Below are 12955 nucleotides of genomic sequence, written 5' to 3' on the forward strand. Positions count from 1 at the left end.
ATTTGTGAGAAAATCATTGTTAAAATTATCGTTTAACTAATACACCTCTTTATCATGTTGTGATTCTGCTGGACAACTAAGAGGATTTCACAGGATATCTTACTCCTTAGAAAATCTGGCTTATATCCTAGACTCCTGAAGTATGCACCTGTAAGCTATTCTTGGTATTTCCTAAGGTCTACCAGAAACTGAATGTTTATTCCCAGAATGGCAACATAAGCTAAGTGAAACTTCAATTTTTTTGTATGGAATTATATCAACTCAGTTTGGAAATGCTGATACCTCACTCTGATTAAGAGAAGTCTTTAATTTTCACAATGAAAACAAAATTTTATTTGAAAAATCCAACTTATCAAATGAATTCTTCAAAATAGGTTTAGCCACAAGTGATAAATAGAAGGAAACTCCTGATCCATACTCACAGAATATAAAACAGGGAGAGAGTTCTTAATTCTTTGTCTCTAAAACCTATGCAACATTTCTGATTTCTATGGCTATTCCCTTGGGTACCAGCTGCCTTTGAATACAGATCTGCCTGATGCAGTCATAGGCACACTCCTTAAAAACCAAGGAACGCCCAAAATGACAATCACCAGGACAAAAATACCTAGAAGAAAACAAGCCAAGGCCAATTACAGTACCTTGGGTTTGAACTACATGATCACGTAAGAACCTGTCAATCCCACAAAGAAAGCAAGCTCCAAAAGATGTGCTTTCTACATATTTACTTGTAATTGAAAGGCAGAGATTAAAGAATCAGACTTGGTATAAATGAATTACAAAGTTTATTAGCCATAGAAAAAAATGATCCTTAAAATCAATTCTCGTTAAGTTCCCTGTAAAACAGTAAGCTTACAGAAAATTTCTTTCTCATGAACAGAAAATCACTATGCTTTTGGTCCAAGATATATTGATGATTTTTTTTCTCCTTCTTCAGATGACAGATGGATGTAGCCAAATCTATGAACGAGTGTACTTGCCCCAAATGTGCAGCATAAATACAGAAGCGATGAACAGAAGACTCATAACCAATACTGGAACAGGGCCACTGAAAAGAAAAAAGAAAAGGCATGCTTACTTACTTTTAGTAATAATACATCACCATATTTCATTTTCTTTTTAATTTTTTTAATCCTCACCCAAGGAGTGAGAATATTTTTTCCATTGATTTCTAGAGAGTGGAAGGGAGAGGGGTAGAGGTGTGGAGTCATTGTAGCTATTTAGATAGGAGGAATCCTTCTCTTCTAATAAAGCATACTAAAATTATACAAGTAAAATGTTTGGATGTCTTAGAGATACTAGTCTCTCTAATTTCATGTATTTGATATTTTCCATAATAAAAATAAAAACTTCTCCAAATTTTTTAAGCAATGCACAGATATCAATGTCCTTGCTACACTATTTTGTTCTTCCAAAATTTGTACAATGATAGGAATACACAAATGTAAAAACACATGGGGAGAGAACGTTATCATGCTGCACGCAATCAAAGCCCCGATTTTAAAGCAATGTTAGCATATCATCAGCCAGAAGAGCACAAAGCTGAGAGTGGAGCTCTCAGAGTCCAAGTGCCAGAGTTTGCAAACCCACTCTGTCCTTGATGAGTTGTGACCGTGCCCCATTACCTATCTTCTCCAGGCCTCAGTTTCCTCATCAGTAAAATATGGATAATTACAGTAGCTCTCTCATACTGTTACTGAGGTATTAAATAAATTAATATAAATGGATTATACAAGTTTTTAATAAGCTCACCGGAATTGCTACTATTATTATTTTTTTTTTTAATTCTAAAATTCTACAAGAGCCAACAACAAACTCTAAGATGTCACTTGACTGCTCCAAGATGTGGATTTGTGAATACGAATTCCCAATTGTGTCCTTTTACCATCTTTCTGGTGGGATGAGACACTTCAAGAACAGTTTCTAGCAATTCCTGGGAGTACTCAAGCAATAGCATCAAGCAAGCCTGGCTGCCCCATAGCAGAAAGCCCCGAGCCAGCAAGAGCCAGTCTCACCCACAGGAGAACAGTTTTTACCACCTTCTTAAGAAGGGTTTCAAAGGAGTCCTCTGAATACCCTAAAGAGCAAGGGGCTTCAAAATTTCTCTCTCAAATACTCAGAAAAATTACCTTTAACAAAGACCACAAGGTTGTCTGAATACAAACAACTCATATATGACCCCCTAAGAAGTACTTCCTGAATACATTCTCATCTTACCATACAAGTCTTTAAATTTGTGATCCAAGCCGAGCTACTGGTCAAGTTAAACTAATCCAAATAAATCTAATTTTGTCTCTTTTCTACCAGATAGACATATGGAGCACAGGATTGAACAGTCAGATTACCTGGTTCCGGCTCTTGCTAGAACTTAACTTTGCCTCTCTAAGCCTGAGCTTCTGAACCTGCAGTGTTCCTATTCCTCAACCACTGGTTCAGTCAGGAAGCAACTGCAAACAGTGGTGTCCTAGAGCCCCCCTGATCAGAAACCTGGGGGATTAGGCCTGCCGCGCAGTATCAGACCCCTGGAAAGTGAGGTGAGCAAGGCATGGGAACAGGGGTCCCCCAGATGCTCATTTCCTATCACTAATGAGCACTCTCAGACCTTAAGAACTTGGCAAGTGATATGTTCACCCCAAGGTCTACTCACCACCCATAAATGACAAGAAGGCCAAAGAACCTTCGTTAACACAGCCTACTGTAGAAATGTCTAATAGCTGTAATAATATCAGCTTTATGGTTCTAGAAAAGCTTTGAAAAACCACCCAACTCATCTTCAAATGATTACTCCTCTTTCTCAGTGTCAGACAACCAAAAAAGAACAATTTCATCTAGTTTTCCTCCAGTTCTCTGTGTTCCCATTGTTTATTTTGGCATAGCGACATGAAGCTTTCTCCTTGCTTTCACTCAATCTACGAAAAAATATCATTCCAGGCCCTAAACTAATTGGTTGATATATGGACAAACCAAACCCAACCGAAGCTGTGTGTACTGTAGATTTCATCCAAGCCAGCACCGCTGGTGGCGGAGAGACAGTGCTGCCAATCAGCTCTGTGATACCTGACAGATACACCAGGTCTGCTGCCGAGACTTACACTTTGAGGCCAGGGGAATCCTCGGTGTAGAACCGCCACATCCCCCCGGTGCCTGCTGAGGTCGTGCGGCCCGCGCTCCTTGTTCCACAGCTGGCATTTTTCCTGTTAAGAGAAAAAAATGTTAGTCTTTTTTGGGGGGAACCCTTTTAATGGCGTTATAACATATGCTACCATTACACTGTTAAAGAACCAAAATAAGAAGAAAAAAACAAAACCGTTTTCTTTGGCGAGTACACCCCTAATTCTTGTTTCGCCCCCGGGTCATGATAACCACCATGAACTGAGTGCCTGCCACATGCTAATGCACACACTAACGCTGGAAAGCAGTTACCATTTCTGTCATATAAGAGGAAAATGAGGCTCAGAAAAGGTGAAGCCAAGTGCCTACCTAAGACCACACAGCCAGCAGGTGGCCGAGCTGAGCTGAGGACCCAGTTCTGACTCGAGCCCATCCTCTTGCCTAAACATATGGCGCCTCATTTGGACAATGTGCTTGTTTCTCTTCACATGCATTTTTGTGAAGCCAAGTAATAAACCTCTGCTCTAAAATGTCTGGAATCTACATACAATCAACCTTTGAGCAACATGGTTAAACTGTACTGTGTGAGTCCACTTACATGAGGTTTCCCCCCCCCCAATACCATAAATGTATTTTCTCTTTTTTATGGTTTTTTTAAAATATTTTTTTTCTAGCTTGCTTTATTGTAAGAATTCAGTATATAACTTAACATACAAAATAAGTGTTAATCAACTGTTTATGTTATGGATAAGGATAAAGCTTCCGACCAACAGTAAGCTATTATTAGTAGTTAAATATTTGGGGGAGTGGAAATTATACATGGATTTTTTACTGCAGGGGAAAGGAGAGTGTCCCTAACATCCATGTTGTTCAAGGGTCAACTGGAATCTGACTAAAATTACTTTAAAATGTTTTAAAATTACTGTATTTGCTACAAAAGAAACAAAAATATTAAGCTTTAATTATACATTGAGTGGCCAGATTATGATGATCTCTGAACGCATAATAATCTGGCCACTCAGTGCATATACTATATAATAAAAGGCTAATATGCAAATTGTCCCCTCAATCAGCAGGCAGGCTAGCCAACCACCCATGTCCCCCTCACCCTGGCCAGGCTGGCTGGACCCAACCCATGCACGAATTCATGCACTGGGCTGCTGATACACACACACACACACACACACACACACACACACACACACTGAGTGACCAGATTATGCGTTCAAAGATCATAATAATCTGGCCACTCAGTGTAAGCCAGGTCCCAAAATGAAACATATATTTTACCAAAAATTCATTTTGTAGTCTTTTTTCACTATTTTGATATGCCATAAATCTTGGACAGAGATGTAGGTTATGAAAAAAAATGCAGAAAACACCAACTAGAACTTGTCCTTCACAAGCAGACCAAGGTGAGATGAGCTGTGTGATGGAGGCAGCCCTCGCATACAGAAGGAGCTGGACAGCTCCACAAGCACTGCCACAAATGGGGGGGGTGGGGGGGGGGACCCTTTCCCTCCTCTCCTAGTCACTGGGGAAGCCCGCCCAACAACCACTCTCCCACCCAGCACCGCTCCACCCCACTTCTCTCTCCACCCCACTTCTCTCTCGCCCGTGCTGGAGTCCTACAGTGCAGTAAGCAGTAAGCATGAAAAGTCAGAAGAGATCTTCTTCAGCCCACTCATAAGAAATCCTACATAAGGAAAGGAAGAGAGGGGAAGCCCTGCCCCATTACTGCCCCTTATCATTAACCAAATCCCAGCACACCCTCTTAAAACCCCATTCTAGTTATCTGTGGGCTACTGATTATAAATTTTTTTAAATTCAGGAAAGCTTGTTTACGATCTCCCCCATAGGGAGAAAACAGAAATGAAAACCTTATCCCTACCATCTCTTTACTAGGCATACTGGTTAATAATGCAGATTTTTTTCAATAGGTGGAGTTATACTATGTTGATATATATGTGATTTGATATGTATGCTATTTTTGTTGTATTGCTCCTTCAGATTACCACTTGTTCTGATCGATGGCACCCGTACTTTCTGACCAGCACTTCAAAACGAACAAAGAAGTGGAAAGTTGGGTCTCTGAATAATTTGCCTCAAAACAAAAGTTCTATTGGGACGGTATCCATAAATTACTTGAAAGATGGGGCAAATGTATAGCTAGCGATGAATATTACTTTGAATAAAGCACTGTTGATATTTCTCTTGAAATTATATTTTCATTGATTACAAAATCTGCCTTTTTTTGGTTATGCGAATTATTAACCAGTTAAAAATTGAGATTATTAACCGGTTAATAATGTAGATTAACTACTAACTGCTTAATAATGGAGATTAACCATTAACTGGTTAAAATTCAGATTAATTATTAATCGGTTAACAGTGCGGATTAACGGGTTAATAATAGGGATTTTTGTAATCCAAAGAAAACATGATAATTTCAAGAGAAACGTCAGTTACATCAGAACTTTCAATGAGCTAAAATCTGTCTCTGCTAAATTCACATTATTAGTTTTATATTTACCTACAGTAGCCAACAAGAAAAATCTCATCATTCTTCACATCCTTATGAATCATTTTCTTGTATCCCTTCAAGGTTTTAGTCTCTCTCGATAAAACCCCATTAGTTCCTTCAAATATCTGAAGATAACAGGGTTGTTTGATTCCTTCCTTCATTCATCATTTATTGTGCAACGCCTCACATAGAATAGATTGACTTGAGCAGTTTCTTTCAAAGTTTAATACAGAAACAAATGTTATTACTACTATGTGAACGAAATGCGTTAGGAGCAAAAGGGAGGAGTAATAGCTACTGCTACTTTTGGAGTCAGAGAAGACCTCCAAAAACCTCTGAACTTAGTCTTAGGAGAATAACTAGAAATTGTGTGTGGGGACAGGAAGGGAGGTTCAGGAAATAGTAATAAATTCACTATTGCTGGACCCCAGGAGCGAGGGAGATGGGAAGCTAATAGGCCGGGGGGGGGGGGGGGGGGGGGGGTGTCACCAAGAACCTTATTATCTGCCCCTCTCACCCTTTTTTTAAAGTTCAGCAAAAAAATTTAACAGAAAAACTAAGCTGAAGAGTGACAGAACCAGAGCACAGGAGGGATTGGAGTGGAATGGCCTGGAGAGTAGAAGAGTAGAAGAGTAGAAAATGCCAAGTCTATGCCCTAGCTGGTTTGGCTCAGTGGATAGAGCATCAGCCTTCCAGGTTCCATTCCGGTCAAGGGTACATGCCCAGGTTGCAGCTCCCACGCCGACTGATTATTCTCTCTCATCACTGATGTTTCTATCTTTCTCTCCCTCTTCCTTCCTCTCTGAAATCAATAAAAAAAAAAAAAAAATACAAAAAGTAAAATAAAATGCAAAAGTCTAGATGAGAAGTTGACGGCTAAATCGGGGCAGTAGAAAGAGAGACGCAAAGAAGTGATGAGCAGCAGATTTTTGTGTATAAGTTAAAGTCTGACAAATGACTGGATGGCGACAGAGCATAGGAAAAAATCCAAGATGACGCTGAAGCTCTGGCTCTGGGTGACAGCATACAGAGCAGTGCCATATGCACCAGTAAGTTAAGCAATGCACCTGGGGTGGGAACAGGGGTGATCGAGGACAATGAGTTGGACAAATCTTGTTAAATCGATAGAAGTGTGAGTGCAAAGCTCAGGTCCAGCGACGCCAGTTCAATGATACCATTTTTTCAAAGTTGCCTCTGCCCCTATTTAACTGTGCCATGAGAATAAAACGTCATCTCCCTCCCTAGACACAAAAGACCTAAAGGCCATGACTCCCACGGCCACGTCACCTGAGGCTCCCTTTGCCTTCGTGAATCTTAACATTCTGGGTGACCTTCTCGGGACCGGCGGATTCTTGGGTCCCCCTTCTCCCAGCCCCACAACCAAGGGGGTCACCGGGACCCTTACCTCTGCCGGACCGTGCTCCCCGCCGCCCGGGCGGCCACCGCTTTGCTGGGGGAGCGTCCTGAGGAGCCCACGTTGGTGCCACTGGGGGTCGGGCCAGGCTGCGGAGGGAGACAAGAATGACAGACGGGTGAGCGCCGCCCGCAGGCCCCCAAGCCCTGGGGCCGGCGCAGGGGTCTTCAAACTACGGCCCGCGGGCCACATGCAGCCCCCAGGGGAGTCTGATCCTGCCCGCCAGGTTTTTTGGGCAGTGAGCGCTGCCAAGGTGTTACAGTAGGGATTAGTAGTTGATATAGTCCGGCCCTCCAGCTCTCTGAGGGACCGTGATCTGGCCCCCACTTTAAAAAGTTTGAGGACCCTAGGCCCTGACAGCCACGACCCGCACCCGCACTGGAGAGTGGGCAAAGCAGGGGAGCCGCGGAAGGCAGGGCAAGGCACAAGGTCCAAGTTGGAGCGCCTGGGCGAGGTAGAGACTAAGGAGGGATCATCCCAGCCTGGGGTCACCATACCATTCTGGAAACTGGAGGTGGCAGGGGACCGAAGCAGATGGCTAGGAAGCGGCGGAGCCCTCACACAACCAGCGGCTGGAGAAACTGGCTCAGTTCCGCCCCCAGACCTGCTGGCAGGGCCTCGGACTCCAAGGACGCCAGGGCTGTCCTTCTATCTGCCTGTACAAATTTTGCTACCGGCGACGTGGTCCGCTGCCGGTGGGATGTACAGATCTTCCGTCTTCTTCCTTGAGATCACAGCATCCTTCCTAGAGTCCAATTCGGTACCCATGGGCGGATACAGCCATGGCCAGAAGGGACATTTTCACCGGCGGTTACTAGCTACCTACACAGACTTGCGCTGATGTGGCCTAACCTACGTATGCGCCGGGGGGGCGGGGCCAGCCCCGCGGTGGTCCCCGGGTTTCCTAGGAAGGAGCCGGCGCGCCGGTGCCTAAGGGTGCGGGGCACCCCGGCCATGGCAGAGAAGCGGGACCGGGATGAGTTGGCTCCCGGCCCTTCCGTGCTGTTTCTGCACCCAGACCTGGGCGTGGGCGGCGCCGAGCGCCTGGTGCTGGACGCGGCGCTGGCCCTGCAGGCGCGCGGGTGCAGCGTGACGATCTGGACCGCGCACTACGACCCGGGCCACTGCTTCGCCGAGAGCCGCGAGCTGCCGGTGCGCTGCGCCGGGGACTGGCTGCCGCGCAGCCTGGGCTGGGGCGGCCGCGGCGCCGCGCTCTGCGCCTACGTGCGCATGGTCTTCCTGGCGCTCTACGTGCTGTTCCTCGGCGACGAGGAGTTCGACGTGGTCGTGTGCGACCAGGTGAGGTGACCCCGCCGCCGGGCCCTCCCCACGCCCCTTGGCGCCCCTCCGGACCTCTCCGCCGGGTCTGCAGTTCGGAAACACTGGGATCCAGGAACCAGGGGAAAGATCTGGAGAGATCAGAGCTGGGAGTGGCTGTAGTTCTCGAACTTGAATGTGGACAAACTTACGTTACACATTACAGGGCCCCGCCCTGAGAAGTTTCATCCAGGAGCCCGACATCTGCATTTCTCACTGGCACAGCGGTGATTGAAGCACAGGGGCCTGGGGGCTCGCTCTCAGAAACACAAGCGTTAGAAGTCAGCCTTCAGTCACGTTTTACGTTTGAGGAACTCGTGTGTCTCCCCCTCTCTGCATCATTTCTGTTGACACTATTCCTAGGCTATGCGCATCACACTGTACAGCCTTTGCGGCCGGGTCGTTCTAAAGCACCAAGCCACACATGTCACGTCCCCATTAGAACTTGAACGTGGCTCTCCGTTAGTCTTTGTAAAAAAAAAGTACAGATTCTTTCACTTGGTAAAGAATGCCCACGTGGATCTGGAGTCTATTCTAAACTCCTTGTCTTCCACCCCACCCCCCAAATACTTATTTTAAAAACTAACAATTTATGACTAAAACATCAAGTAGTATATAAGAGTATAATATAAAGTTCCATTCCAGTTCCTAGCCCTAAAAATAGCCACTGTTCAACAGTTTCTGCTATGTCCTTAAAGAAATTGTCTGTGGCTACACCACCATATGTGTGTCTGTTCACAGATAAATCTTATCTATAATAATAAAATCGTAATATGCTAATTAGGCCGAAAGACCTTCCAGGCAAAGCCTGGCTGCTTGGGAAGCTGGTGCCGGCAGCAGTGGAAGGAAGGCCTACTCTTGAATGAATTTTGTGCATCAGGCTTCTAGTTTGTAATAATTAGGATTATGACATACCTACTATTAGACAACTTGATTTATTATTTATTTTTATTTTTTTTGCCACAAAAATCTATTTGGAACATCCTTATATGTCAGTATTAGAGATGCACTTAATTCTTCATGGTGGCTAGAAAATCTCTTTTTTTTTTTTTTTGATGTACAGGTAATTTATTCTTCTATTAAAGGGCACTAACATTGTGGGATTTTTTTTCTGAGTAGAACAGTTTTGTAATGAACATCCTTGTACCTTCTTTTTGTACTTCTGCAAGTATATCCTTTGAGTAACTTCCCAGAAATAAAATGAGTAGGTCTAAGAGTTGTTCATTTTAAATGTCAATAGCTATTGTCAAATTTGCCTTCCAAAGAGACTGTGTCACTTCACTCTCCCACATGAAGGGCAGAGCATTTTGCTTCATGTCTGGTGCATGTTGGATCTTATCAACCATTTTAATCTTTGCCACACTGATAGGGGAAATAGCATCACATTAGTGTTTGTGTTTCTTTATAACTCTTGTGTCACTTTTGACCATCCTTTCTTGGGTGGGAGATACTTCTTTTTGAGAAATGTGGACATTTCCCAAACACCCTGCAGGTCTAACTAGTTAATAAGCACGAGGCAGCTGAGACTGCAGCAGACAGGAAAAACTGAGCTTGGAAGTAAGAGACCCGGATTCAAGTTCCATTCATCTGCTACTTTCTAACTAAGTAGCTTTGGAAAGCTCACCTTCAGGAGTTAAGTGAGCTGGAGATTACGTGATTTGTAAGATTATCCAACAGGAAAGTCTGATAGTGACAGCCTGTAGTTCATGTTCAGTAATGATTATGGTTAATATTTATTGAGCACATATTACAAGCCAAATTCCCAAGCTTTTTACATATACCATTGCATTTAATAATTATTTAAAAAATGGGGGGCTTTTTGGTAACTATAATTGCCATATGCTACAGAAGAGGAAACTGAGGCCCAGAGAGAAGTAGATTACTTGATCATGGTCACACTCTAGCTAGTGGAAGTGAGATTCAAGCCCTGGCAATCTTGATTCCAGAGACTGCACTTGAACTACTATAGTTCATTCAGTTTCTTAGAAGGCGAAATATGCTAGAGCCGCTGTCCGGTATGGTAGCCACTAGCCACAGGTGGCTATTGAGCACCTAAAAGTGGCTAGTCTGAACTGGGATGTGCTGTCAGGGTAAAATACACACGTGACTTTAAAGATTTAATGTGGAAAAAAAGTATAAAGTATCCCATTAATTTTTATAGTATTGATTACATTTTCAATGGTGATATTTTAGATAAAATATACTAAAATTTATTTAACCCATTAAAAATCTTTCATGTGGTTATTACATTTTCATCTTCATGGGATTGCTTATTCTAGAGAAAACACTCAACTTGCAGCTTTACATATTTAGCACACATCCAGAAAATGTCTGCCAGCCTTTAATACAGCAGGCGTTGGACTGGGTGAGAGTCTGTAGGAACACAAAGCAGAATGAGACATTGCCCACGAGGAGCCCACAGACTACCCTGTTTCCCCGAAAATAAGACAGTGTCTTATATTAATTTTTTCTCCCAAAGTTGCGCTAGGTCTTATTTTCAGGGGATGTCTTATCTTTCCAGGCACTAGGTCTTATTTTCGGAGGATGTCTTATTTTCGGGGAAACACAGGTAGTAGGCAGCAACGTGTCTGTTCTTTTGATCTTCTTGAAGTTTATTTGACCGGTTACTTTACCTGATTTTGATCTGTGCTTTAACTAGGTGTCTGCCTGTATCCCAGTGTTCAAGCTGGCCAGACGGCGTAAGAAGATCTTGTTTTATTGTCACTTCCCAGATCTGCTTCTCACCAAGAGGGATTCTTTTCTTAAACGTCTGTACAGGGCTCCGATTGACTGGGTAGAAGAATACACCACAGGTATGGCTGACTGCATCCTTGTCAACAGTCAGTTCACAGCTGCCATATTTAAGAAAACGTTTAAGTCCCTGTCTCACATGGACCCCGCTGTCCTCTACCCGTCTCTGAATGTTACCAGCTTCGACTCAGCGGTCCCTGAAAAGCTTGACGATCTAGTCCCCAAGGGGAAAAAATTCCTGTTCCTCTCCATCAACAGATATGAAAGGAAGAAAAACCTGACCCTGGCGCTGGAAGCCCTCGTAGAGCTGCGTGGGAGACTGACATCCCAAGACTGGGACAAGGTCCATCTGATCATGGCGGGTGGTTACGACGAGAGAGTCGCGGAGAATGTGGAACACTATCAGGAGCTCAAGAAAATGGCCCAGCAGTTTGACCTCGACCAGTCTGTGACCTTCCTGCGGTCTTTCTCGGACAAACAGAAAATCTCACTCCTGCACGGCTGCACCTGCGTGATTTACACCCCGAGCAATGAGCACTTCGGCATCGTCCCCGTGGAGGCCATGTACATGCAGTGCCCCGTCGTCGCTGTTCATTCCGGTGGGCCCTTGGAGTCCATTGTCCACGGCGTCACGGGCTTTCTGTGTGAGCCTGACCCCGTGCACTTCTCAGAAGCCATGGAGAAGTTCATCCAGGAACCTTCCTTAAAGGTCGCCATGGGGCTGGCTGGCAGAGCCAGGGTGAAGGAAAAGTTTTCCTCGGAAGCATTTACAGAACAGCTTTACCAATATGTCACCAAACTGCTGGTATAATCAGACATACTAACGGTCTTTTTGCTACGTTCGTTAATATGTGATAGAATGTAGATCCAGTTTTGGAACCATAAAAGAAACCTAGAATCTAATACCGAAGAGTTGTTGTTTTTTTGACACATTAGATTTTTTAATCTGAGCCACCTTCCTATACATCACACCTTCCTGACTGTTTCATAAAACAATATCTCTTATGCCATAATAATTCTGTCTTTAACAGTGTTAATTAAAATGTGATACAATTCCATGTGTTAATTATACTTTCTCTAGATTATTGCTGCTCTAAGTATAAACTTTGAGTCATATTGTGCCTTAATTGTTTTTGACAGTTTGTGTATCATCGTCAAAGCTGAAGAATTTGTCTTCATAACATATTGAGAACAGGGTCACTCTGGTCCCCAGAATCAGTGCACCTGTTCCCTGTCCTCTTGGGAAATGTTGGTTAGTCATAACTTTGCCGGGTTCCATAGCAAGGATGCTCTGTATGTTTTGTACAAAACATATTCTTGCACACTGAGACAAGTCAATAAAATATATTTATCATAGGAAGACAGTACAATATTAAATTTTGGCTCCTGTGGTCCATATGTAGATACTACAGCCAAGCCTGAAGTCAGAAACTAAGAGTAAACTGGATGTTGAAAAAGGATTGTTGTCACGCATGTAGTGCTTAGGGTTTATTTCTTAATGCCAACTGATTCATCAGCTCTGTTAATATTCGTGTCGTATTAGGTAAGATGCTCCTAAGTATAAGGCACACATGCTTTTTACCCTTCAAGGCTTGCCTCGTGCTGCTGCTATGGAGCTTACCTTGACCCTCCACCCACCTCCCAGAGTGGAAGTGATCTTGCCCAAGAGCACACAACTGAAAAGTGAGTGAGCCAGGATTCAGCCCATGGGTACCTGATCCATCCAGGACTGCACATGCCAGAATCTCTCACTGCACCCCTTTAATACCATAAAGGTCCTTTAATAGTTTATGAAATTAAAAATTAATACAGTATTCTGAGTCATATCAAAGTGAAGG

The 12955-nt window shown here is 43.7% G+C and overlaps 2 protein-coding genes across 2 annotated transcripts; one reads left to right on the plus strand and one right to left on the minus strand.

Moving 5' to 3' along the window:
* Window positions 1-768: 768 nt before the first annotated feature.
* Window positions 769-7893, minus strand: SEC61B (SEC61 translocon subunit beta). The gene is made up of 4 exons (XM_084898616.1): window positions 7547-7893; window positions 7041-7138; window positions 3093-3194; window positions 769-1048 (listed from the first exon to the last, which is right to left on the minus strand). The coding sequence occupies exons 1-4, from the start codon at window positions 7547-7549 to the stop codon at window positions 961-963; spliced, it is 291 nt and encodes a 96-aa protein (XP_084754742.1). The 5' UTR covers window positions 7550-7893; the 3' UTR covers window positions 769-960.
* Window positions 7894-12494, plus strand: ALG2 (ALG2 alpha-1,3/1,6-mannosyltransferase). Its single transcript, XM_084898615.1, has 2 exons — window positions 7894-8348; window positions 11026-12494. Exons 1-2 carry the CDS (start codon window positions 7908-7910, stop codon window positions 11926-11928), a joined length of 1344 nt encoding a protein of 447 aa, XP_084754741.1. The 5' UTR covers window positions 7894-7907; the 3' UTR covers window positions 11929-12494.
* Window positions 12495-12955: the final 461 nt, after the last annotated feature.

This window comes from Pipistrellus hanaki, assembly GCF_964339955.1.
Source record: "Pipistrellus hanaki genome assembly, chromosome: 11".
In the NCBI taxonomy this organism is placed as follows: domain Eukaryota; kingdom Metazoa; phylum Chordata; class Mammalia; order Chiroptera; family Vespertilionidae; genus Pipistrellus; species Pipistrellus hanaki.